Consider the following 25,186-nt stretch of genomic DNA (forward strand, 5'->3'; position numbering starts at 1 on the left):
CTCACTGACAAAGACAAATAACATTGGGGAAATCTGAATAAGACCGGTGGATTGTATCAAAGTATCTACTTTTTTCTTTTTTTGCAAAGTTTTGCAAAGTGATAGCACTGGGGAAACATGTGGCAGAGTGAATTATTTTTTACGACTGCATATGACTATACAATCATCTAAACACACACACGCGCACACGCAGGTCAACAGCCGCCCGCGGCGCCCGGGCCTTCTCGCGCAGAGCACACGGGGAGGCAGCGCTGGGTCCTCACCGGTCCTTGGGTCGTTTTGCCGCGACCCGGCCCGGGGGGCGGGGCGCGTTGCGGACGTGACGTCAGTGGGCGGGCCGTGCACCTGGGCACCTGGGCTGCCGCGGCGGCGCGGAGCGGCGGCTAGACGCGCGCCATGGAGGGCGAGAGCCGGAGCCCATGGGCCCTGGGGCTGCTGCGCACGTTCGACGCGGGCGAGTTCGCGGGCTGGGAGAAGGTCGGCTCGGGCGGCTTCGGGCAGGTGTACAAGGTGCGCCACGTCCACTGGAAGACGTGGCTCGCCATCAAGTGCTCGCCGAGCCTTCACGTCGACGACAGGTCAGCGGCCCGGGTGGGGGCGGAGGCGCTGGGGCGGGCGGCGGGGCCCGGCCTCACAGCGGCGCGCGGCGGCCGGCCGGGGCCGGGGTGCTTGGATTCCGGGCGTTCCCGTTCTCTCCACCTGAGTCGCCTCGGGAGCAGCCTCGGAAGGAAGCGCCGGGCGAGACCGTGAGCCCCCGGCGGGGTCCGCGCCTTTTGCTCGGCCGGAGGGACGTTGGGGTGGTTTGGCGAGCACCGGGTCTAACTGCTCACGCCGGTGCCCCGGGCTGCGGCTCCTACGGGGAGCCTCGGGAAGCCGCGTTTGCCTGAGACGGTGTTCAGCGCCCGGCATTGTTACCTGGCTTCCGGTGAGCCCCGGATTTTCAGGGTCGCGGGCTCACCTTGCGCCTTGGACCCGCGCCCCTCGGAGGCGCGTCCGGCCCGCCCAGGACCCACCCGGGCGCTGCGGTTTGCGCCCGGCTTAGAAAAAGTGCCGTGTGGGGATCTGGGCTTTGTGAGTGAGTTAGACTCCGTTCGACTTACTTAGTAATTTACTTTGGAGCACAAATTGGTGTAAGACGGTAATTATTTCGGTCGGAAGCCCTGGCTTGGCTTGGCCAGGCTTCCTCGGCGCCCGGGCACTTGAGCGTCGGCCTTACCGGACTTGAGCCTGGCCGTGGGGTCCGGCAGGCGGCCCGGGGGGCCAGGTTCCAACATTCAGCGCTCTCTGGCCGTACCCTCTCGTTTTAGCTGACTTAATTTCGAGGCCGAGCCTCTGCGGAGCGGCCTTGCACTTATGGCTGGACCACAGTGCCCTCCTGGACCCCAGTTTCCCCATCCCAAAACTGGGGGGCCACCTGCCTGTCCCTCGCTAACAGAGGTGCTCAAGTTGAAGAAGACAGTTGGAAAGGACCGCAACTGCCCCAGTTGAATTCGGTCGGTGGATTGTGGTCTGTGTATATAATTTTAGGGGTGGGGTGGGAGGAGGGTCTTGAGAAGTAGCTCTTTTTGGGTGAGGGGTGTTCACTATTTACGGTTGCGTTTTAATAATTTATAAGCTTCGGTTGCGCGCATTTAAATTACCTATCCTTTGGTGAAGTTTGCGTTCTACGTGGAAGGTGTGTGGTGTTTGTGTTCTGGTGGAGAGAGCCCCCTGTACAGTCAGCCCCGAACACACACAGACTCAGAAAAGCAGCTCCTTTCCTGTCTCAGAGACCTGGTTTCTAATCCTCGGCTTCCTGAGTGCTGGGGCCTCCACAAACTCCAGCTTTTCACCCCCAGAATGGTGGTGATGCTCATCTCCGGGGTAGCTGTGTGCGTGTCCCTGGACTAAGGTGCACAGAGGATTGCAGCGTGTGCCCCCTCAGGTCCCGGAGAGGAGGAAGCCCCCGCGCACTTAGTGGCTTTGTGTTTTCCTCCTGGCCTGGGAGGTTATACAGCAGAACTATTGGTGGCTTTTTGCTCTAAGCCTCAAGCACAGTGTCTCTTGGAAACTTCAGCAGAGTGGTGACGAGTGTCACGCAAATACCACCAACGCAAAGGGGAACCGCTTGTGAAGCTGTGCCTCCCTCGGATCCCAGGAACTTCTCAGGCCGGGAGGGGCGCCGTGGCTATTTTGATGAAATCCAAACCTCTTTGAATGCCAGTCACTAGTTAGAGCCTGAAAGGCACGACTCTTGCCGGTGTGTGGATATTTTTACGCTCTCCGGGACGTTTATTTGCCTGCTGGAGTCTTCTGGCCGAGTTTTCTTCATCAGCCGCAGGTTTTAGCACCAGCGTCTTGTATTGGAAGAGCCTAGTAAACAAGCACGTCCCCAGGCTGACTCAGCAGCCTGCACCCTCAGGATCTGTTATTTCCAGCGACCAGGCCCTTGTTTCTTGGGTGGCCCAGTTGGAGGTGGGGTTTCTCCACGTGAGGCGGGCCACTTAGGATCTTGCATTGCCTGGTTGCAAAGTTTTTTGTCCTTTACCTGGAAGGCTTTCCTGCCCTGCCCCAAATAGGCAGGTGGTGGCATGTACTGGACAGCTGGGTAGAGGTCAGCATTGCCCAACAGGAAGAGATTCACCTCTTGCACTTTGCCAGGCTGGGTGGGGCAGGCTGGCCTTCTGCGTTAGCGGCAGGAGCTGGGCTCTCTGAGACGGTGGTCAAACCCCCGCTCCTTGTAAAGAAGAGTCTTCTGGGTTCATTATTGACTCTCTCTGGCTTGAGATTCCCATTAGGCGCTGTGTCACGTCCGCTGTGGTGCAGGAGCAGCTGCTTGCGTGGCGGGGTTGCCTCTAGACCTGGAAATGGCCGCTGTGCTCCCCGTCCTGCCAGCTTTTGGCAGGTTGGCCTCGGTGCTCTTCTGATGAGCTGCCTCCCATCTTGACCCTTCTATCTGCAAGGTGTTCCCTGGAGTGGGGAATAAGATTTTAACTGGGGTTCCTTGGTGCAGCCCTCAGCTCCGTACCCCTCCCGGCTAAGCCTTGTCTCACCTGTTTGAAGGGTGGCGCCTCTCACCCCTGCCATGAGGGCCTGACCTTTTCTTTCCCGGGGCCTCCTGCACTGGTTACATAGGGACCCACCGCCGGTACAGGTGTGGGTCCTTTTCATCGCCTGCTTCTCCCTCCAGGCAGGCTGGGGGCTCCTGGCCCCAGTCTTCATGCCACCCCTTGACCACAGCAGGGCCTGATCCCCAGCATGCACCCCGGGCCCTTGGAGCAGCAGGCTGCCCCAGGCCATGTGAGCAGGTACTTCTGGGTGGGGAAGGTCAGGGGCTGCCCGGTCCCAGACACCCCTTCAAGTTCCCAGAGAGCAGAGAGACACCTGCCAAAGGGCTTCCAAGGGGCACCCCCGGGGAGTTCCCAAGTGATACCCCATTGATCTGCACTCCCTCTCCTTACAGGCACATCTGGGAGCTTTGGGGAGACGTGTAGCCACCCTGGTTGACCCTGATTAGGGGATCATGAGGGCTTGGCCGGAGTCTAGTTGTGGGGGGACATTCCCATTTAGGTGAGAACTAAGCCTTGGAGGCCCGTTCCTCCGGCCCCCAGCCCCTGGCTAAGAGGAAGCCCAGGATAACTGAGCGCCGGCAGCTGCTGGAGATCGGCTGCGGCTCGGCTCGTCAGGGCGAGCCCGAGCAAACCCCGGGTTTGTAAGCACAGAGCTGACAATTGGACAAGCCCGGTTCTTGTCAGTTTTAAAAATAGCAGTGTGGGAACCCCTCGCAGGCTCCCTGGGAACATAAATGGATTGGTGTGCAGTGAGAAGGCCTGGCTGGGAGGCATCAGTAACAAATGATTAAACCATTTTTCCTGCCGCCTTTTCCCACAAGTGGGTCCCAGGTTTCTCCCTCTGAGGAGCACTTTGTTACCGGGCGCCCTTCCCTATACCCCGACCCTTTTCCCTCTTCCCGTAGTTTCCTGCTACTCCTCTTTCAGCAGGCCCGTCCCAGGGCCCGTTTTCTCCCCCTTCCAAGGTACATGCTTCCAGAAAGCTTCTCTTGCCCGCTGGATGTCTTTGGAATTTGTGACTGAGCCTGGAGGAGAACCCCACCGCTTCTCCAGAAAGTGTCCGTTAGAAATAATCAGTTTGATGAGATTTCTCATATCTCTCCCTACCCCGATGCCCTCCCTGGGTTGGGGGAACTATGCTTTGGCCAGCTTCAATTGGGAAGAAAAATTGAATGGATGTAAGTGCTGTTGAGAAAGTATCTTTAACAAATTTTGCCTCGACTTGGTCCTGTTAATGCCTAGATTTTCCATCTCGGACCAAGATGGGTGGGGCAGGGGTGATCTCCCCATTCCTGCTGGGAAACGGAATTAGCAACCCTTCCCCAAATGGGGGAAAGGAGCTGTGATGGGAGTGATTTCAGAGGAGAAATAGGACGCCAGCCCTACTGAATTGTGCCTAATTGTAGACACACTTTTAGCATGTCACCGTTCTTAGGTTGTATGGATGAAGACTGATGTCCGTGGACTCGGGTGGCCTGGAACGTTGCTCGCTCGTCACCGGGTGGAGTGGGATTTGATGCTGATGGTGTGGCTGTGAGGAGGCTGGGCTCCTGAAGGCCCCCGGCCCCCCTCCTGCACCTGGGCTCTGGGACTGGCTTGAAAATCTCTCAGGTGCTGAAGTGATAACAGTCATCACAGTAATCCATCTCCAGTTCCTTTGTGTTGTCGTCGGCATAAACTGGAAACACTGCTTCGAGGAAAATATATTTAAAAAAATAATTGACACAGTGGTGGCTTCATCCTGGGTGAGAAGCACTTTCCCGCCTCCTCCAGCAGTGCCCGGAGAGGGCCCAGCCCAGGCTTATGGATTGCTGATGCTGCCAGCTGTGGAGTTGGGGGGAGTGGGTACTGGGGGGTATCCTGGGGGCAGCTGAAGAAAGACCTAGAGGATGGGGTGGCTTGGATTTCGGCTCAGTGGTTACTAGAATGTAAACGGGATGAACGTTTTTTGTGCCGCCCCTTCTGAACGCGACCAAAGAGGGCGGTTAGGGGGCCCGGCCAACCCACTCCCCAGGCCTGAGTGAGGGGCTCCCTGGGGGGGGGGTCTCCTGGAACCCCCCGCTGGGTGATCCTGGGACCTCCTTCCTCGCCCCAGGGGTGCAGCCACGGTGGGGTCCTCGGCCCTTAGGCATTTCTGATTGAGCTGTCACGGAGAAGGTGATTTGTCCTGGAAACAAGGCCTTATCTTCCAGGAGAGCTGGCCTTCCTCCACGAGCTGTCCTGGGATGTGTGGTCTGCGGGACCGAGCTGCCTGGTGTTGCTTCCGGAAAGGGTGAGGGCTGTCTGAGCGCGTTCTGGCTGTGGCCAGCTTTCTGGAGCAGACAGCTGCAGTGGCTCTCAGTGCGTGGGGAGGGCCCGGGGCAGGGGAGAGAGCCGCGAACCTGCTGACCTGGGTGCACTGGGGCGGGGCTCTCCCGCCAGCCCCTCTTCTGAGTCTAGTGAGCTCAGCCGGCAGAAGTCACCTGGCTCTGACGTATGTATGTATGTAGCCCTTTGGGCGAATGGAGCCTCACTTAACGAGACCTGCAGCTTCAGTGTCATCGACATCCTCCTCAGCTGTCGGTCTGGCTGCATCTCAGAATGTCTGCTGAAAGCGGAAAAAAGCCATCCTTGTGAGTGGCCGGCCTGTAACTCTGGAACCCCTAGTGCCTGGAAGCCTGCGGGCCTGGAGGGATCCTCCCTTGGTCTCCCGGCGGAAGCGGGTCCCTGTCCATCCTGCGGCCGGACCCGTGCCAGGGCCACGTGGGCGCAGTGTGCTGGACTCACGCTGGTGGGGAGCGGTGGCACAGTGGCCACTTTGAAAGAGAATAAAGGCAGTGGGACCAGACAGGTTGCAAAACTGATTCTTAAAATAGGAAACAGAGCGGCAGCGGTACTGATCCCCACCGCGACCGCGCGGGAGAGAGTGTTAGGAGTGTAGTTGAACTGGTTAGTGTAGGTGACGTGAGGTCTTCCCCGGGGAGGAGAAAGGAGATGGGCCCGAGGGTGCCGTTTTCTCTGCTTAAATGACTGCCCTTATTTGAAATGTTGCTTGATGCAGCCCTTTCCTCTTTCAGATGTCCCTCGGGACCGGGGACAGCGCCGGGGTCTGCCTGCATGTCACCCTGGCACCCAGCAAGCACTGTGGCTGCACCGGCGCTGGCCGGCCTGGGCCAGGCACCTGCACCCCCTCTTCAGCCCGGCCCGGGGACCCCCGCGGGGGCTCTTGTGGGCCTCGTGTTTTCCATTCGTTGGCTCTTTGACCAGAGTGCTAAGAGAGCACGTCACGCTAAAGCTCAGTGTTGTTCTACAGTCATGTCACGATTCACTCCTGATACCTGTCGCAGTCCTTCCTGAGGCCAGGGGGGTTCTTTTGCTCCTTGAGCCTCTTCAGAACCAAAGTCTTGACCCCCTTGCCCCCTGCCTGCCCCGCTCCTGCGGATTCCGTAACTGGGGAGCCGCCCAGTGATTCCCAGTGACATCTAGGGTCATCCTTGCTACCTCCCTCTTCTCCACGTCCAGTCAGTCACCAGACCTTAATGATTCTCCCTCGAAAGTGGGCCCGGCGTCCACCAGCTTCCTCCCTCTGCACTTCTGGCAGCCGGGGCCCCGGTGACCACCTGAGTGCCTCGTGGCCGCTCGGCCTCTGCTGCTTTCAGCCTGGGGCTCCGGTGCAGGAATGGGGCTGGGACCTTACGAGCCCACGCTGCTGCCCTCTGCCCACCTGGGTTAGGGACCCCCTTTATTAAACATCCCCCGGTCCCTGTACTTCCCCTTCAAAGAACTTGGATCTTCAACTACACTTCTTTTTTTTTTTTTTTTGTGGTACGCGGGCCTCTCACTGTTGTGGCCTCTCCCATTGCGGAGCACAGGCTCCGGACGCGCAGGCTCAGCGGCCATGGCTCACGGGCCCAGCCGCTCCGCGGCATGTGGGATCTTCCCAGACCGGGGCACGAACCCATGTCCCCTGCATCGGCAGGCGGACTCTCAACCACTGCGCCACCAGGGAAGCCCTATACTTCTTTTTTTAGGGGTGATTTTCCACCTTCTCCCCTAGAAGGTAAATACCCTGAAGGCGCAGGGAAGGGGTCTCTTTTGTCCTCAGTTCTAACAGGTAGAGGATGCTCAGTAAATACTTGTCAATAAATGAATTTTAATTGGATGCAGATTCAAATTAAAGTAACTGCTGGGAGTACTTAGGTGGGTGATTCCAGACTGTAGTGGTTTATTTAAAAAAAATGTTTTTGGCCGCACGGCATGGGCATGAGGGATCCTAGCTCCTCAAGCAGGAATCGAACCGGCACCCCCTGCAGTGGAAGTGCAGAGTCTTAACCACTGGACCGCCAGGGAAATCCCTTTAGTGGTTTATTTTAAATTTGGCTGAAAATGCGTGAGCTCTGTTCCAGTGGTGGTCAGGCTTAACTCTTGGCCTTTGGGGCTGGGTAAGTCTTTGCCCGGGGGGCCGTCCTGTGCACTGCAAGGTGCAGGGTGGCGCTCCTGGCCTCTACCTGCTGGATGCCAGCGGCGGTGCCCGATGTCCCCTGGAGGCAAAGTCGCCCCCAGGGGAGAACCACTGGTCTGCGCCCAGGGATCCTCTCCCTGAGACCCCCGCCTTGGCCAGTGCTCACCTGGGGGAGGGCGGTGGCGGGGGGAACTCCTCTCCCATATGCAGGGGCTGGACAGGCGGGCAGGGGCGCTGTGTTCCTGTCCAGCTGAGCCCACCGCAGGCAGAGCTGGGTGCCGCAGACCTTGGTAAACAGTGCGGCGTGGTTTCTTCTTGCAGGTGGCCTCCTCCCTGGGAAGTGTTTTTGTCCCTGTAAAGGAGGCCTGGGAGTGAGCTGCGGTCTCAGAGAGGAGGTCAGATCAGTAAGAAACAGCCTCATTTCCGTGGTAGTTTCTGACTCTCCAGCAGGCTGGGAAGCAGGCGCAGGCACAGTGGGGCGGGCAGGTGCACCCAAGCTCCGGAAGAGCCCCCGTGGTGGGAACGGAGCCGTCCTGGGTCATGGGCCCGGGGGCTTGTGTGGGAATCTGCATTCTCGGGCGGGGGGTCGGGGGTCCCTGAGGCCGCCCTGGCTGCTTCCTGCCTCAGTTCCCAGCTCCCATAGGCTGTGTGGTTCTAGACTCTTCCTTTAGGAGCTTCCTAGAAAGCAGGTTCCTGGCACCCACCCAGAGCTCATTCTCCAGGAGCGTAGCCCGGGAGTCTGTGTTTCAGCCAGCTCCCCCGGTGCTTTCTATGGTGGCCGTGTTTGAGAACAGGCCAGACCCTGTCCTTGTGGGATTTGGCCTCTTCTCCTGAACGCACTCTGAGACTTTGACCCATCACGCTGACACCGACCAAGGCCCTGGATGCTAGTCTGTAAAGGCTGCACCAGGAAGTGATCTTAGACCAGAGGTTGGCAGACTTTCTGTGAAGGACAGAGAGCAGACCTTTCAGGCTCCGCAGGCCACGGGGTCTGCGTTGCAGCTACGCATCTCTGCCGCGAGTGCGGAGACAGCCTCCGCCCCGCCGGACGTGGATGGGTGAGACTGCCATCCAGTCAGTTTCTTTACAAAACGGGCTGGCTGTGGACAGCAGTTTGGCAGTTGCTCAAAAGGTTAAACACTGAAGTACCACGTGACCAGGCAACTCTCTGCCTCGGCACGTATCCAAAAGAGTGGAAAGCAGGGACTTGAACACCTGTGTGTATCGATGTACAACATTAGTTACAGGAACCGGAAGGTGAAAACGACCCAAGTGTCTTGTCCATCCACAGAGGAGCGGATAAGCACAGTGCAGTACGTTCATACAATGGAATAATGTTCCGCCATAAGAGGAGTGACGTTCTGGTTTGTGCTACAGCGTGGATGGACCTGGACAACACGTGATGAGTGAAATTAAGCCAGTTACTAAAGGACGGATGTTACATGATTCCACGTATGTGAGATCCCTAGAGCAGGCAAATGGATAGACGGAAAGTGGAGGAGAGGTTGGGAGCGGGGCCTGGAAGGAGGCGTTCCTGTGGAGGGGGTACAGAGATTTTGTTGGGACGACGGCGAAGTTTTGAGTGGAGTGCGTGGTGTTGGTTGCACAACGTCGTGAATGGATATGATGCCCGTGAATTGCACACTTGTGAATGGTTACGGCGATAGATAGTACGTTACGTATATTTTACTACAGCTTAAATAATGGTTTTAAAAAGAAGGTGACTCTTGGGCAGTGGTCCACAGACCCTGCTTTAGACCAGTGCTCCGTTAATTTCAGCGTGGGGTTGGGGTTCAGTAATGATGGGGCCAGCTAGAGCGATGGGCTCCGCAAAGAAGGGGGCCGGGCTCTTTGGATGGATGATTCGTTAAAGCTTCTGGTCAAACCTAAACGTCCCTTCCGTCACCCCGAGAGAAGGGATGGTCAGTGTCGGCCTCCCCATCTGAAGCTCAGAGCCTGCACCGGCTCAGTGCTCCCTGAGGGTTTTCAGATGATTGCAGGCTCTCTCCTTCCCGCTTACAACAACCCACGACGCGTAGATGCGTTTGAATAACCATGGACTGAAGACGTGGGAAGGCCTAGAATTTAATTATGGGACATTAAAGTGAGCTCTGTGTGTGTGCGCGCTCACGCACATACGTGCACTTGTGCACATGTGTACGTGCATTTTAGTAATTTTCTCAGCCGTGTGGAGCTGCTTATCTCCTGGCCACAGTGCCTGTGCCTGTGGCCAGGTGACCGCTGCGCACACATTCCTCACGTCTTTGAACTTTTCCAGGGAGCGCATGGAACTTTTGGAAGAAGCCAAGAAGATGGAGATGGCCAAGTTCCGTTACATCCTGCCCGTGTACGGCATCTGCCAGGAGCCCGTGGGCCTGGTCATGGAGTACATGGAGACGGGCTCCCTGGAGAAGCTGCTGGCCTCCGAGCCGCTGCCCTGGGACCTGCGCTTCCGCATCATCCACGAGACGGCTGTGGGCATGAACTTCCTGCACTGCATGGCCCCGCCTCTCCTCCACCTGGACCTCAAGCCCGCCAACATCCTGCTGGACGCCCACTACCACGTCAAGGTAAGGACTTGAGGGGACCAGGTGGCCGGAGTGATGGATGCCCTGGGTGGGGGGCCACGGGGCTGGAACCTCAGGGCCAGCGAGAGGGCCGAAGAGGAGGTGGTTCGCTTGCGGGAAAGAACGCAAAGCAGAGGCCTCTCTCAGCGTCAGGATCCCCAGTCTTGCCATGTGTGGCTGGTGTAAATGCCACAGATGTGTAACTGGAAAATGGATTCTTGTGAACGAGGGTCACTCCCCCAAATCCTGGATCAGGCCTCTAGGTTCTGGGCACCCTGGAAAAAGAGACTGTGGATTTGTGGATTCCAGTCTTATTGGACATCTTACAAAATCAGATTGGAAAGCGGACCTCGGCTCGGCCGTCTCCGTGTGGGGCTGGGTCAGCCTGTTTCCCCTTGGTGGTTCCCGGGCTCAGGGTGATGGGAGTCTCGGGGTGCTCGGAAATGGGGACTGCGGCGTGTTGTGGAGAGGGGCCCTGGAGGGACTCATTCTGTTCTCTTCCTTCAAGGCCTGTGAGTTCTGATCTTTTTTTTTTTTTTTTTTTTTTTGCGATACGCGGGCCTCTCACTGTTGTGGCCTCTCCCGTTGCGGAGCACAGGCTCCGGACGCGCAGGCTCAGCGGCCATGGCTCACGGGCCCAGCCGCTCCACGGCATGTGGGATCCTCCCGGGCCAGGGCACAAACCCGTGTCCCCTGTATTGGCAGGCGGACTCTCAACCACTGCGCCACCAGGGAGGCCCTGATCTTTTTTTTTTTGATAAGTTTATAAAGCAGAAAAGCACGAGGGATAATATAACTAAAATCAGGTGCCATCCTCTTGGAATTGGCCCTTGTTAGTGTGGTAGGTTTGTGTTTCTTTGAAGACGTCTCTCCCTTGGAGGGCCATCGTGTTGACCATGGGGGGCACTAGCCGTGGCTTTCCCACTCAGTGACTTGGGTTCTAGGCTCGCCCACCTGCCGAGGTCACCCTGCCCCTCAGGAGGGCGGGTCAGGAAGGGCCACACGCCGTGGCCGGGGTCCCCTCCGGCTCCTCAGCACCATGGAAGGAGGGCTGGGCCCGGGGCTACGCACACAGCCACCCCCCTGCACCCCGACTCTGCAGCAGGCACAGAACTCCAGATGAACCAGCCTGTGGCTGGTGGGGGAATCAGTTTCCACGTCGGACACTTAAAGACAAGGTGTCCTTAAGGCGGTGTCCTTCGAGAATAAGATTTTATCAGAAGCTGGAAGTACCCTCCCGCTAAAATGAAGCGGGGAGTTGAGGGAACAGAAAACAAGTGGGTGGTTCCCAGCCTTCCTGAGCTCCAGCATCCCTGCAGTCCTGTTTCCTTCTGGTTGGGGTGCTGGCTTCACACGTGGACTCTGCCTCCGACCAGCGTCGCAGAGTTGTGACGAGGGGCGTGGGGTCCGGGGGCGCCAAGTCAGAGTGAAACCTTTGATCTCAAACTTGAATGAGCACAGGCAAGGGGAGGTGAGGATGGGTCCCCACTGTGTGCAGAGGCCCTGTCTCCGGGAGCTGCCCTGTCTGCCAGGGGAGGTTCTGAGTGGACGGTGGCTCCTGCTAAGCCGAGGCTCAGAGGGGTTAAATCGAGGGCCCATGTTGTCCAGCTGTATGTGGTTGAGCAGAGGTTAGAACCAGTCTCTGCGGCCCTGGAGCCCTTGGTCTCCCACCCGACCCACTGCCTTACATGAGATGCTCACAGACATGGTGGCACGCGGTGGCGCACGAGGGCCAAGGGGGTAGCGGGCGGTAGGTGTCCAGACGGCCCCTGGGGGTGCAGTGGGAGAGGAGTCACTGGAACTCCAGCTCGGGTGAGGGTGTCACTGGATGGGACTGGTCTTCGGAGAGGACCAGTCAGGAGTGGGGGCACCTGCAGAAGGACCTTTAGGAGGAGGAAGCAACCCAAGAAAAGTCACGGCAAGTTCTGGGTTTTTAGGTGCAGGGGAAGCAGGAGGCATGGTTGGATTAGGGTACAGGGTGTGGGAGGGCCTTCCACTCGTCTTTAAGGATGCTGAGATGCCATTGTAATAGCACGTGCCTTTCTTAGGGAGACCCTGCTGATTGCACCCCATCCCTTGGAGCGGTCTTTTCAGAGTCACGGAGTGCAGCTGGCCCAACTGGACCTGTATCTCAGCTCACTCCCTTCCCACCGTCCGGGCCGCTCTCCTGACAGCCATGTGGGATGTTTGGGGCAGGAGGCCCGCCCTTTGAGGACCACGGTGACGTCCTCCTTGGCAGCACGGCCCTCGCCTGCTCTGTCCCCGGCAGGTGGGGTGGTGGCCCTGCTGCTGGGGGGCTCCTCGCCTGGCCTGTGGGCTGGTGCTCTGGGTGCTGGGAGTGGCCAGTACATAGTCTCCTCCTGTCCTGTCCACGCCGGGATGTTGACCTTCATCCCGGGATGGTCCCCGGTGCTGGGTACACAGTAGGACCTAACGCCCGCCCAGTAGGGCACTGACTGCCGCTCGCCGGCACCCGGGGCTGATGTCCTTGTGGTCGTTTCTGCGTTGGCTCCTGGGGCTCCTTGCTTTGAGCGCTTTCTTCCTCCTCCACTTGTCAACCCCTGGCTTGGCAGGCCTGGCACTTTGTGGCAGTTTTAGGAAGTGGGTGAACATTCCTTAAAGGACCAAGTGGCTTGTTGATAAGGACCTGGGGTGGCTGGGAGCAGTCTCCACTGACAGGAAGCGAGGGGACAGTGCAGCTCCGAGGAGGTGGCCAGGCCACCGGCCCCTCTTTCCCAAAGGTCGGGAATGCACTTCTGTGACTCCTTTTTTTTTTTTAAATAAATATATTGATTGATTGATTTATGGCTGCATTGGGTCTTCGTTGCTCCTGCACGCGGGCTTTCTCTAGTTGCGGCGAGCGGGTGCTACTCTTCGTTGCGGTGCGCAGGCTTCTCATTGCGGTGGCTTCTCTTGATGAAGAGCATGGGCTCTAGGTGCGCGGGCATCAGTAGTTGCGGCACGTGGGCTCTAGAGCGCAGGCTCAGTGGCTGTGGCGCACGGGCTTAGCAGCTCTGCGGCGTGTGGGATCTTCCTGGACCAGGGCTCGAACCCATGTCCCCTGCGTTGCCAGGCAGATTCCCAACCACTGCGCCACCAGGGAAGCCCTGTGACTCCTTACCCAGGTGGACAGTCACCGTGCACAGCCCCAAACAAGCAGAAAATATATTCACAGGATGCGTTTCTTTCATCCTCAGGAACAGCTCAGCGGGAGCCTCATCTGAGGTTCTAAGTCGGCCGCTGGATTTCTGGGCAGTTTTTAGTTGATGGTTATTTTTAGCAATACGACTTTAATCTGGAATCTTGAAATAAGATCCTAAGTTGTCACTCCACCCCCTTCCCTTGGTCCCTGGAGGCTACATTGTTTGTCCATACGTAGGATGATTGGAACTGAAAATTTCACAGCAACCACCTGTTTTTGGAAAGTGTATTCAAGGCATTTTAATATTAATATGTGAGGCTAATATTAAGTATGCTAAATATCACTCCTAAAATATTAATTTTAGTGTCAGTAGTAAACCCATTTCAAGTTGATAATGGAATAACTCGATTAAAAATCTCAAGCTAGGGCTTCCCTGGTGGCGCAGTGGTTGAGGGTCCGCCTGCCAATGGAGGGGACGTGGGTTCGTGACCCCGTCCGGGAAGATCCCACGTGCCGCGGAGCGGCTGGGCCCGTGAGCCATGGCCGCTGAGCCTGCGCGTCCGGAGCCTGTGCTCCGCAATGGGAGAGGCCACAGAGGTGAGAGGCCCGCATACCGCAAAAAAAAAAAAAAAAAAAAAAAAATCTCAAGCTATACTTGGGGCCCACTTTGCCCAGACCAGGCTGTATTCAGAGGGATGCCCAGGGTCCTGTTCTCTGTGGTCCAGAATGGCCTCTCACTCCAAGGTGGCACAGCCCTGACCCGGCCCTTTGTTAGTCTCTGTTAGCTGGGTCCGGCAGGGGCAGGACCATGTCTTGGGGGCCCCTGTGAGCACTGGCTCTGGGCAGTACCGAGGCGGATGCTAAGTGCGGGCTCGTATGTAAATTATAGGACGCTTGCTGTTCTCAGGGATTGCCACACTGTCCCACTGTCTGGGAACCCGGGGGCAGACAAGGCAGGCCCTCCCTGGGCAGGACAGGTGAGAAAGGACAGGTGAGAAAGGGCAGGTGGAGAAATCCTGTGGGCCGGAGGGTCGGTGGCCATCAGAGAATTCTCATTTCTGAGTTTGCCTTTTGATGCTGGAGCTTTTATGTAGAATTTAGGCTTATTTTCTTTTCTTCAAGTGTGTATCTTGAAGCAGCTGGCTGTACCTGAAAACAGCAGAAATAAGAAGAAAAGGCTGCCAACGTGGGGGTGGGGCACCAGGTGCCAGGATCCCTGCATCCCCGTCCGTCCTCAGTCCTGAATCGGACACGTCCACGCTGCTGGGAGTTTGGTACTGAAACTTTCCCGCTCGTCCACCTGTTACCTTGCATTGCTCTGTCCTCGGTCCTGAGCTGCAGGGTCAGGGTGATGGGTTCGTTCTGGGGAGCTGGCACTTCCCTTTCCCAAGTGGAAAGTTTCTTGGAGGTCAGAGCACGGACCGCTGCTGGGGACCCCGAAATGGCCAGGCCGGCCTCACTCGCGTGGACCCACGCCCCACCCCCGGGCAGAGCCTGACTGCAGAAGTGGGGGCCGGGTCCAGTGTCGCAGGCTTTCTTCCCATCCCCCACCCCCCCTCAGTTGTGGTCAGAGACCCCTTGAAGGAGCGAGTCCCCAGTCCTAACCTCGCCCTGCTCAGCCGTGATGACGCCAGGCCCCTGGCTCACCTTGTGGGCAGGTGAGCCCAGAACTAAAGGCCTGGCTCAGCCGCAGTTCCCATCACTCCAGAGGTGTGTTTGAGGGGAGCCCGGAGTTAATTAGAAGGCTTAGAAAAACCCACGCGCCTCGGAGGAGAATTTATGAAGGGGCCGTTTTCCACGTGGATCCTGAGTCCCTTAATGCCAGAGAGTGTGGCCTAATCCCACACAGCGTTTCACCGCCTCTGAGGGCTCTGATTCACACCCCGGGTTGCGGTGGGGAGGGCGGGCGCCCCGCAGTGACTTCCCCCTTGTGGGTTCCCCTGAGCCTTCAGGACGCCTTGGCCTAAGGAGACGCGGAGGTAGAGGTGTATGGGGCCCGAGCTGCCGGGTCCAGGTGCCCCTTGGGCCGGTGGGCCCTGCGGCGGAGGGGATGTATGTCACACCTGTCGTTTGGGTGCTGTGTTTGGAGCCAGCAGGTGTCTGTTCCTAGAACGTCCCAGGTGGAGCACAGAGGCCCCGCCGAGGCTGGCAGGGGGTGTTTTGCTCGCTTTAAAGGGCTTCTGAAGGCGCATTTCCCTTTGAAGAAGCAGCTGCGGGGCTTGCCCGCAGGGCCAGCTGTGCGATTGCATAACTGCTTTGCCTCTGAGGGTGCCCCCTCCCTTGCCTTCCTCCTCCCAGTGAATTCCTTCCTTCAAGTGTAATCTTTTCTCCTGTCCATCAAGCTCCTAATGGTTTCAGGCTTGGTTCTGCCCAGGCTGGCTGGGCCTTCACGCCTGCGCCGGGGAGCGCAGGTGCTGTGAGAGCCGCGGTGCTGATTCCTGAACGCGGCTGCTCAGCCAGGGCGGGACCCCGCGCTGTCCCCCGACGTTGCCAGGGTCCTGGGGGAGGGCATGCTGATAAAACGTCCCAGAGCAGCAACCCCGGCTACCTCACTCAGCAAGCTGCCAGCCAAGCTTGACGAGCTCCTTCCCGCCCCTGCGTTGCAGATCTCCGACTTCGGGCTGGCCAAGTGCAACGGGCTGTCCCACTCGCACGACCTCAGCATGGACGGCCTTTTCGGCACCATCGCCTACCTTCCTCCTGAGCGCATCCGGGAGAAGAGCCGGCTCTTCGACACCAAGCACGACGTGTACAGGTGTGTGTCAGGCGCGCAGCCCCAGGCCGCCAGGGGCTCTGCACCTGGATTCCTCGTGCGCCGAAGGGGGGCTTTGCCGGGGGTTCCTCGGTGCCACCAGATAAGAGGTTCAGTCCAAAGGAAAGGGATTTTAGGCAGAGGGTACGGGCTCCCCCAGGACTTGCTTACAAGAGGGAGTCCTCTGCTGTGAGCACTGCTGGCCCAGGATGGAGAACGTTAGTGGTTGGTGTCAGTTAGAGCCTGTTATGCAACTGGATGGGCAGCTCCCACACCATGAAAGCTTTGGTGTTTGTAGGATGTAGGAAACACGGGCTCTATAGCTTGTCTGCTGAGAGAACCTGCTGCTTCAAGTGGTCTGTGTGTCTGCGCGTGGATTCAGGCTCCAGAATCCAGTCCCCTGTGGCCCGGAAGTCACACTTCCTAACGTGACTTATGCGTGACAGGAGCACAGACACCCTAGAGGCTGTTCCCAAACTGGCACTGGGGATTTCTGTGCTAGAGAACAATCGTGAATCATTTGGCGCCTTCCTTTTCCATATGGTAAAGGTCTTAATCACTCAGACTTCTGGGAGAAGGAAGGCGAGAGGGCGGGTGCCAGCGGGCACTTAAGCCCCTCCTTGTGGTTCTTGGCTCACACGGGGTGACTGTCACCCTGAGCCCCACCTTTGGGTCACGGCCACCGCCTGGAGTCCTGGCCGACTGGTTTGGCCGTAGCCGCCCGTGCATGTGCTTTGCTGGGCTTTGAGCTGGACGTCTGTCGGGGAGTGGCGCACAGGGTGCTGGGCACCCGCCTATAGGGTTTGGGGAGAATCAGATTCTCTGTTTATTTCGGAGTTGAGAGTTTCAACTTTTTAACTTGTAGATTTCAGTTAATTTTCAATGGGGACTTACTGCGATTCAGTAAACAGCTGCTCTTAACCCAGTGCAGGCTGGTAGCTCAGTGCTTGGACTTATGGTTCTGTTTTTTTTTAAATTTTACCAGATTGAGCTCTTTTGGGGTATATCCAGAGTAATCATATATATATAACTAATATATAAATTATATAAAGGTAACACACACATACACACACACACATTACACACAAGTATATATCATTTCTAACAACCACAAAGGGCTCTGGGAGGTTCAGCTGGTGCCCCCTCGTCTTTTCCATGCACTCAGATGACGTCAGTGGGCTCGAGACGCCCAGAGCTGTAGTCGGTATTTTGAGGCCCAGTGTTTGCAGGATGATGGTGTGGAAGAAGCAGACTCTGCCGTTCTCCCCACGAGCTGACGGTCCAGGGACAGGGTGGCGGTCCTTTCCGGAACCCCTCCTGCTGTTTGGACTGATAGTTCAGTTGATGGAGTTTTGTCTGCTGTCTGACATTTGAGCTTTCCACATGCCTTGTTCCACAATAAGAGTATTTGCCCATTTAAAAAAATGCATGAAAGATACCTTGGTGTCCCCTCTCTCTCTCTGAGTCTCTCAGAGACTGTGGGGTGGTCTTCCTCAAGCTTGTTGCTGTGTCTGGGGCCTCTGGCTTTACTTGAGGCTCTAGCACGCAGACGCTGATGTGCCTGTTCCCTTCCAGCTTTGCCATCGTGATCTGGGGCGTGCTCACACAGAAGAAACCGTTTGCAGGTGAGTGGGCATGTCTCGGGGTGATGTGGCTGCCTCTGCCCGAGCAGTGGAGGGCGTGCTCTGTGGTCCTTTCTCTGTGTCAGAAGTGCCTGCGAATCACAGTCGGGGCCGCTCTGGGCCGCGGTGCCGGTGGGCCGTCTGGTGGGGAGCGGGGCTGCCTTGTCCTGCCCAGCAGGTCCGCACAGAGACCCACGGCCCACCTCATTGCAGGCTTTCATATGTGCCGACAAGGCGCTCTGCCGTGCAGCTCACATACAGGGAAAGGCACGGATCTGATGGGGTCTGTTCAGTGACTCTTGTTAGGTACCAGCTCATTTGTGTGTGTGTGATAGAATACACGTAACATAAAATTTATCATTTTAACTATTTAACCTGTACATTGTGGCATTAAGTGCGTTCACAGTGCTGTACAAGCGTCACCACCATCTGGTTCTAGAACATTCCATCACCCCAAAAGGAAACCCCGGACTGGTTAGGCAGTCACTCCCTTCCCCCAACCCCAGCCCCTGATGACCACTAATCTACTTTCTGTCTCTGTAGGTTTGTCCGTTGTAGTGATTTACAGATACATATTTGTTTAATTTTCTAATTTTTGATTGTAAAACACACATCACGTAAAAATGACCATCTGAACCATTTTGAAGTGTACAGTTCGGTCATGTGAAGTGTATTCCCATTGTGGGGCAACCAGCCTCCAGAATCGTTGTGTGGATGCTCCCCGGGTCAGCACACCCGGCCCGAGAGCTGTGGGATTCCTCCCCTTGCCAGGCACCCACCCTGCTGATTTCCGGCCCCTAGGTTTCAGTACCTTGACTTGGTTTATTGGAAAAGTCAAGTACCTGGGCTACTCACTGTTTTCTGCTCTGACCAAAAAGATCTAAGAATGCAGATCAGAGTCAGCATGTGGCCCCCAGGTCTTTTGCAGGGTTTTGTCTGGTACGTTGTTACCCTATCTCCCTGCCAGCTTCTCCTCAGTGGAGGTCCGTGGTCTGGATTCTTTTCAGCATGGCCAGGTGGCACTGTCGTTCGGGCTGGCTCATCGCCTGGCCCACCGGGGGCCTGCGCTTTGGGGTAGAAATTCAGGAGGACTTTTTCGTCACTGCAGGGCAATCTGGGCCACTTGGGGCTGGGCGATGTGACTCCATGATTTATCAGTGTTCTTCCCTTTGGTGGGCATGGGCCCCTTTGGAACCTATCTTGTTCGATATTTTTCTCCTTTGAACTTGGTTTTCCTTTGAGTTTGATGCCCAGAAAGATCTCCTCTGTGATACAAGGCAGTGATTCCATTTAGATCACAGATAGTTTCTAAAACCTGGAAAACAGAGGACAGATGTGCCCTGCAAGGTTAAGGATTAAAGAACGCTCTGTGCTTTGAGAAGGAAATACCGTGTCTCCTGGGCGGGTGGTGGTGACGTGCCCCAAACTTTCCCACAGTTGTCACTCCTCCCGAAGATAAGAAATCCTGCCCCAGCCCCACGGAGCTGCCCTGACTTGTGCACCTTCCCTTTGCAGATGAGAAAAACATCCTGCACATCATGGTGAAAGTGGTGAAGGGCCACCGCCCCGAGCTGCCGCCTGTCTGCAGACCCAGGCCTCGTGCCTGCGAGAGCCTCCTGCGCCTCATGCAGAGGTGCTGGCACGGGGACCCCCGGGAGCGGCCCAGCTTCCAAGGTGAGTGCCCCCAGAGGGTTCCTGGAGTGTTGCTGCTTGAGGGTCATGCCGCTGTCCCAGGTGACAGAGTCGACGGCCAGGACAGGGGAGGCCGTCCAGGGACAGGAGCACCAGGGCGAGCCCGGCACCCTGTGCCCGCCTGTGGCCCCTGCCTGTGACTGGGGCGGGGAGGCTGGAGCCACGTGGTCAGCTCCAGCTGTCCACCCCCGGCTGGGGCCTGCTGCCCTCAGGAGCCTGCTCTCGGTGTTGTAGGTTCAGATGCAGCAATGCATCTTTTAGGGATGATGTGACCGCTGGCCTGCGGCTTTCTTTGCATTTCTCATGGGGCCTTGTCCCTGGGAAATGACTGTGTCCTTTGGTTAGGAGAGTGATCTTGACGCGGTTGAAATTGATCTCGACGTTTAAAACCTATGGGGAGGGCTTCCCTGGTGGCGCAGTGGTTGAGAGTCCGCCTGCCGATGCAGGGGACATGGGTTCATGCCCCGGTCCGGGAAGATCCCACATGCCGCGGAGCGGCTGGGCCGGTGAGCCATGGCCGCTGAGCCTGCGCGTCCGGAGCCTGTGTTCCGCAACGGGAGAGGCCACAACAGTGAGAGGCCCGCATATTGCAAAAAAAAAAAAAGTATGGGGAAACCAGCGTGAATGAGGTGGGAGCCTCTCGCCAGGAGCTGGCAGCCAGGCCGTCGGGGTACACGCTCTGGCGGGTCTGGCTTCTTGGGGAAACGGGGCCTCGGTGGCTCCTGCTTGGAGTCTGGCCAGACCCTGCATGTGGTTGCTGATGGGGGCCCCTGTGGGGTTGCCGTGAGCTTGGCCGGGGGCCAGCAGCCTGGGAGGCCGCAGTGCTGACCGGTCAAGAGACTGGACACTGCACGTGCTTCCTCTCCTGTCCCAGCCTGAGGTCACACATTTAAGTAGAGCGTTTGTGTAAGTCAGTGTCGAGGCGATATACCCCTTTGTGTTTTCTCCCCAAAAGAAATCACTTCTGAAACCGAGGACCTGTGTGAAAAACCTGATGATGAGGTGAAAGAGACGACTCAAGACCCAGATGTGAGAAACCCACCTGAGGCCGAGGCCGAGGTAATGGGGACCTTCCCGGGGGCCTGGTTTCCCCTAACCTGGCTTCGGGGGTTGAGTCCCTCTTTTCTGCCAATGCCCTGCCAGCCTGGACCACTCGCCCCCTGTTCTGAGGCTTGGGCCGTCCCCCTGCCCCTGTCCCTAGCTGGTCGGCCTCGAGCTTGCTGCCTTGGTGAGCTGGCCTCGGAAGCCTGCAGGGGGCAGGTCCATGGCGCGCTGGCCTCAGATTGATTTCCTGGCTGACAGTGACCCGTCCCCATCGCCTGTCTGTGGTTAGGAAAGGGCAGAGTGGGCCCACGCTTGACATTAAATAGCCGCCGGCTGGATGCTCTTTGAACCAGGGGAGCTGAAGGCCCCTGCTAGGCCAGATTGCGGAGGGGGTCTGGGCTCTGGGGGTCTGGGGGTCTTTTTGCACCTCGAGGTTGGGGATCTGTCCACTTTCTAACTGCCTATAAACGTTTTGTTTTATGAGTGCCACACAGGTTAGGTAAGATGTGATAAATTCTAGCTATGCTAACTAAATAAATACCTTTCAGGTAATAAGACTTGTGAAGTGGAGCCTGCTAAACTAACTTTATTGGGTGTTATCTGGTGTTATCATCCCAGGCTGTGCTTTAAGGCCGGGAGCTAAGTAAGCATTTATGGTGCGTCTGCTGTCTGAGCAGGAAGGGGCGTGTGCATGAGGTCAGAGGGCAAAGGGGCAGGGAAGGTGACCTGGTCCCCACCACCCCCATAAGGGGAAGAAAGGCCCAGCGTGTGGGTGTGACTCAGTGCACCGGGCCACCAGTTCCCGAGGAGAGGGAGGATTTGGGGACAAGTGGGCGGGAACCGGGAAGAATCACGCGTCGCCTGCAGATCCTAACCCCTCACCACACTCTGCCTTTCTCGCGGCCGGGCAGGAGAGTGCCCTCGAAAGGGCCCGTTAGGATGAGTTGTCGTGGAATGCCGTGCTGTCCCTGGAGCTCGGCCCCTGCCCCCCACCCTTGTACACATGTGGCCCCTCAGCTAGACTTGCACAGCTCCGGGGAGGGTGGCAGGTTGTTAGGACCCCAGCCCATCTCCTTCCTCTGTTTCGTATCAGCGCTGACCTGTCCTGGGTGGACGTGGCCAGCACACAGGCTTCACCTCCTGCAGCTTATTCACATCTTGTCCAGATAACCCAGGGCCACGTCACTGCACAGATGGGGCCCAGCATGGTGACGGGTGTTCCGTCCCCGTCGTCGTCTTTTCCTACCGTGACCTCCCGCCGGGTGGACCCAGCGCAGGGTCTCTGGGCCCCCTAGAGCCATGGTAACGGGAGTTAAATTCCCTGCATGGCTCACGGGGGACCCATGTGTTCCCCACCTCCTCCGCCCGCCCCGTCAGGTCACGGACGGAGCCTCACCCCCTCCGTGTGCTGTCTCTGCAGGCGCCTGTGGCCACCCCGCTCAAGCGAGCCTCTGCCCCGACCTTTGACAACGACTACAGCCTCTCCGAGCTGCTGTCCCAGCTGGACTCAGGCATCTCCCAGGCCCTCGAGGGCCCGGAAGAGCTCGGCCGCAGCTCCTCCACGTGCAAACTTCCGTCAGCGGGCAGCGGCAAGAGGCTCTCAGGGGTGTCCTCGGTGGATTCTGCCTTCTCCTCCAGAGGGTCGTTGTCCTTGTCCTTCGAGCGGGAGCCTTCAGCGGGCGGTGAGTGGAGGGCCCAGCCCTGGGAGATGAGGAGCTTAACTGGGGGCCCGGGGGGCCGCGCAGAATGTGAGCGACTGACAGGGACCAGGCGTCCGGCTTCCCGAGCTCACGGTAGCTCTCCTGTGTTTTCTGCAGCCCTTTACTGATTGGGTTTGGGTGTCAGTGCAAATGCAGAGACGCACGTGGGCCGAGCAGGTGTCACTTAGATGTAAGGGAGGTGAGTCACAGCCCTGGCTGTGCGGGTGGGTGTCACCCGTGCCAACATGGCCTGCAGGGGCTGACCTCCGGTTTGCAGGTTGAACTCGGGTTGTATCAGGGAGCCCAGTGGATGTAGGGAACCCCTCTCCCTGGAGACCTCTCTCTCTTGTAACGTCAGCCCTGTACCCCCTTTCCCAGACGGTGCTGGGGAAACACCCCCATTCTTTCTTATTCGTGGGCTCCCAATTTACCATAGCCGTGCCTGTTGATGGGCGAGCTGTCCTTGGAGGCTGTAACTCCCTGGTCCTGTTTCTATACCTTGGGTTTTCTGTCTAGAAGGTGCTTTCCCCTGCCCCTGCCCTGTCCCGGGTGCTGGCCCTCGGGTGGGCGGCTGGTGCTCACTACAGCCCCCTCGTTGCTGCCTGTGAGGATGATGTGTGAGGTTTCCTTTCCTTTCCTTTCCGTGCATGCTCATGCTCGGGGCTACAGCGCAGGGGTGGCCAGAGGGGTGTGGGAAGGGTACAGACCCCAGGAGGAAGGGGGGCTTGTTTTTCCTGGGGAATCGGGGAGTTCCTCCCGGAATGAGGACCTTTCCTAGATGCCGTGGACCTCCTGGAATTTTTAGAGTAGAATATTTGGGATGAGAGGGGGCACTTAGGATGGAGGAAGCTCCTTACAGAGGCGCAGAGGTGGGGAAGGCCTGGCTGGACCGGAGGTTAGCAGCCAGCGATGAGGCTGAAAAGAAAGAAGCGCCCATCTCCCACGGAGAAAGACGTAGAACTTTCTCTCGGGGCCTGATACCCTCAAGCGACGTCTTCATGCTTGGAGAGCATCAATCACTGGCCCGTCTCAGAAGCCGGCGTTCAAACACCAAGTCCCCACTGGGCTAATTCCGTGTTCTTGATACACCCCACGTCCCCTCCTCCTATGCAGGGCCCCTTGAAAATGTGTCACGTGAAGGCGTCTTGTTTCATTTAAATCGGAACCCGACAATGTAATAGGATTTTTATGTTAAATCTAACCTTCACGTCATGAATAACAGTCCTTCTAAAATGGGAGACTTGGTCCTTTAAGGATTATTCTAGAAAGCGTCCTTCGTGATATTGCTGAGACGAGAGGCATCCTTTGGAGGTTGGGCTGGGAGCAGGTGGTGGGCCCTGGAGGCGTGGCCTGGGGCAGGAGCTACCAGCTCTCTGGTGGGTTGGGGGCTGCTGCCTGGTCTGTGCTGCCATTTCTGAGCACCAGCAGGGGCCTGAGTTTTACATCCCTTATCTAATCACGACCCTACCGGACGGGTGGAATGATTTTTACTTTGTACGTTGACAGAAGAGCACTTTGGAGACATGCGTTGCCCTGCCCGAGGTCTCCCCACTCGATCTTAAATTAAACCCGCATGGACAGCACAGCATTTAGTGATTTCAGATAAAAAGCGGCCTGGAGGCCACGGGGAGTTGGGGGCCGCGTAGAAAACACTGGCCGGGCCTGGGGAGGCAGCCCCACGTGACCCCTGCACCTGCTCTCCCCGCAGATCTCGGCGCCAGCGACATCCAGAAGAAGAAGCTCGTGGATGCCATCGTGAATGGGGACACCAGCAGGTTGATGAAGATCCTGCAGCCCCAGGACGTCGACCTGGTCCTGGACGGTGGCGCCAGCCTGCTGCACCTGGCCGTGCAGGCTGGGCAGGAGGACTGCGTCAAGTGGCTGCTGCTTAACAACGCCAACCCCAATTTCACCAACAGGAAGGGCTCCACCCCTCTCCACGTGGCCGTGGAGAAGAGGGTGCGGGGCGTCGTGGAGCTCCTGCTGGCGCGGAAGATCAGCGTCAACGCGGCGGACGAGGACCAGTGGACGGCCCTGCACTTCGCGGCCCAGAACGGGGACGAGGGCAGCATGCGGCTGCTGCTGGAGAAGAACGCCTCCGTGCACGAGGCGGACTGCGAGGGCCGGACGCCCATGCACGTGGCCTGCCAGCACGGCCAGGAGAGCATCGTGCGTATCCTGCTGCGCCGTGGCGTGGACGCGGGCCTGCCGGGGAAGGACGCCTGGGTGCCACTGCACTATGCCGCCTGGCAGGGCCACCTGCCCATTGTCAAGCTGCTGGCCAAGCAGCCGGGGGTGAGCGTGGACGCCCAGACGCTGGACGGAAGGACGCCCCTGCACCTGGCCGCCCAGCGCGGGCACTACCGCGTGGCCCGCGTCCTCATCGACCTGCACTCCGATGTCAACGTTTGCGGCCTGCTGGCGCAGACGCCCCTGCACGTGGCCGCGGAGACGGGGCACACGAGCACCGCCAGGCTGCTTTTGCACCGGGGCGCCCGCAGGGAGGCCGTGACGGCCGAGGGCTGCACCGCGCTGCACCTGGCCGCCCGCGGCGGGCACCTGGCGACCGTCAGGCTGCTGGTGGAGGAGCGGGCCGACGTGCTGGCCCGGGGGCCCCGCCACCAGACGGCGCTGCACCTGGCCGCCGCGGGCGGGCACTCGGAGGTGGTGGCGGAGCTAGTCAGCGCCGACGTGCGTGACCTGTCTGATGAGCAGGGCCTCAGCGCGCTGCACCTGGCCGCCCGGGGCCAGCACGCCAAGACAGTGGAGACGCTGCTCAGACACGGGGCCCACGTCAACCTGCAGAGCCTCAAGTTCCAGGGCGGCCCCGGCCCCTCTGCCATGCTCCTCCGGCGAAGCAAGACTTAGCCTGCCGCCCCCAGAGACGGGGCCCCTGCGGGGTTCCTGTCCCTGCGCCGTGCTCCGCTCGCCCCGTCTGTGGCCTGCGGGGTGCCGTCGAGAGGCGGGTGGCCGCTGACTCGGGATTCGCGCCGGTGTCTGCTTGGGCATCACCTGCCCACCCTCCCGATGAGGTTGATCAGAGCGTGCGCGACCACTGCCCACGGGTGCGCCCAGTGTCGGAGGGACAGTGGGTCGGAGGCGTTTGGTCGTACCCCTCGCTCCTGCCGTCGGGCCCTCGGTGACAGGACCGTGAGGCCCCGCCCCCGTCGTGAGCG

The 25,186-nt window shown here is 58.3% G+C and overlaps 1 protein-coding gene across 1 annotated transcript; it reads left to right on the plus strand.

The window, feature by feature from the left end:
* Positions 1-396: 396 nt before the first annotated feature.
* Positions 397-24,878, plus strand: RIPK4 (receptor interacting serine/threonine kinase 4). Its single transcript, XM_060099728.1, has 8 exons — positions 397-578; positions 9,770-10,061; positions 15,807-15,955; positions 17,528-17,577; positions 19,090-19,248; positions 20,222-20,325; positions 21,731-21,992; positions 23,719-24,878. The coding sequence occupies exons 1-8, from the start codon at positions 397-399 to the stop codon at positions 24,876-24,878; spliced, it is 2,358 nt and encodes a 785-aa protein (XP_059955711.1).
* The last annotated feature ends 308 nt before the right edge of the window (positions 24,879-25,186 follow it).

This window comes from Mesoplodon densirostris, chromosome 5 (assembly GCF_025265405.1).
Source record: "Mesoplodon densirostris isolate mMesDen1 chromosome 5, mMesDen1 primary haplotype, whole genome shotgun sequence".
In the NCBI taxonomy this organism is placed as follows: domain Eukaryota; kingdom Metazoa; phylum Chordata; class Mammalia; order Artiodactyla; family Ziphiidae; genus Mesoplodon; species Mesoplodon densirostris.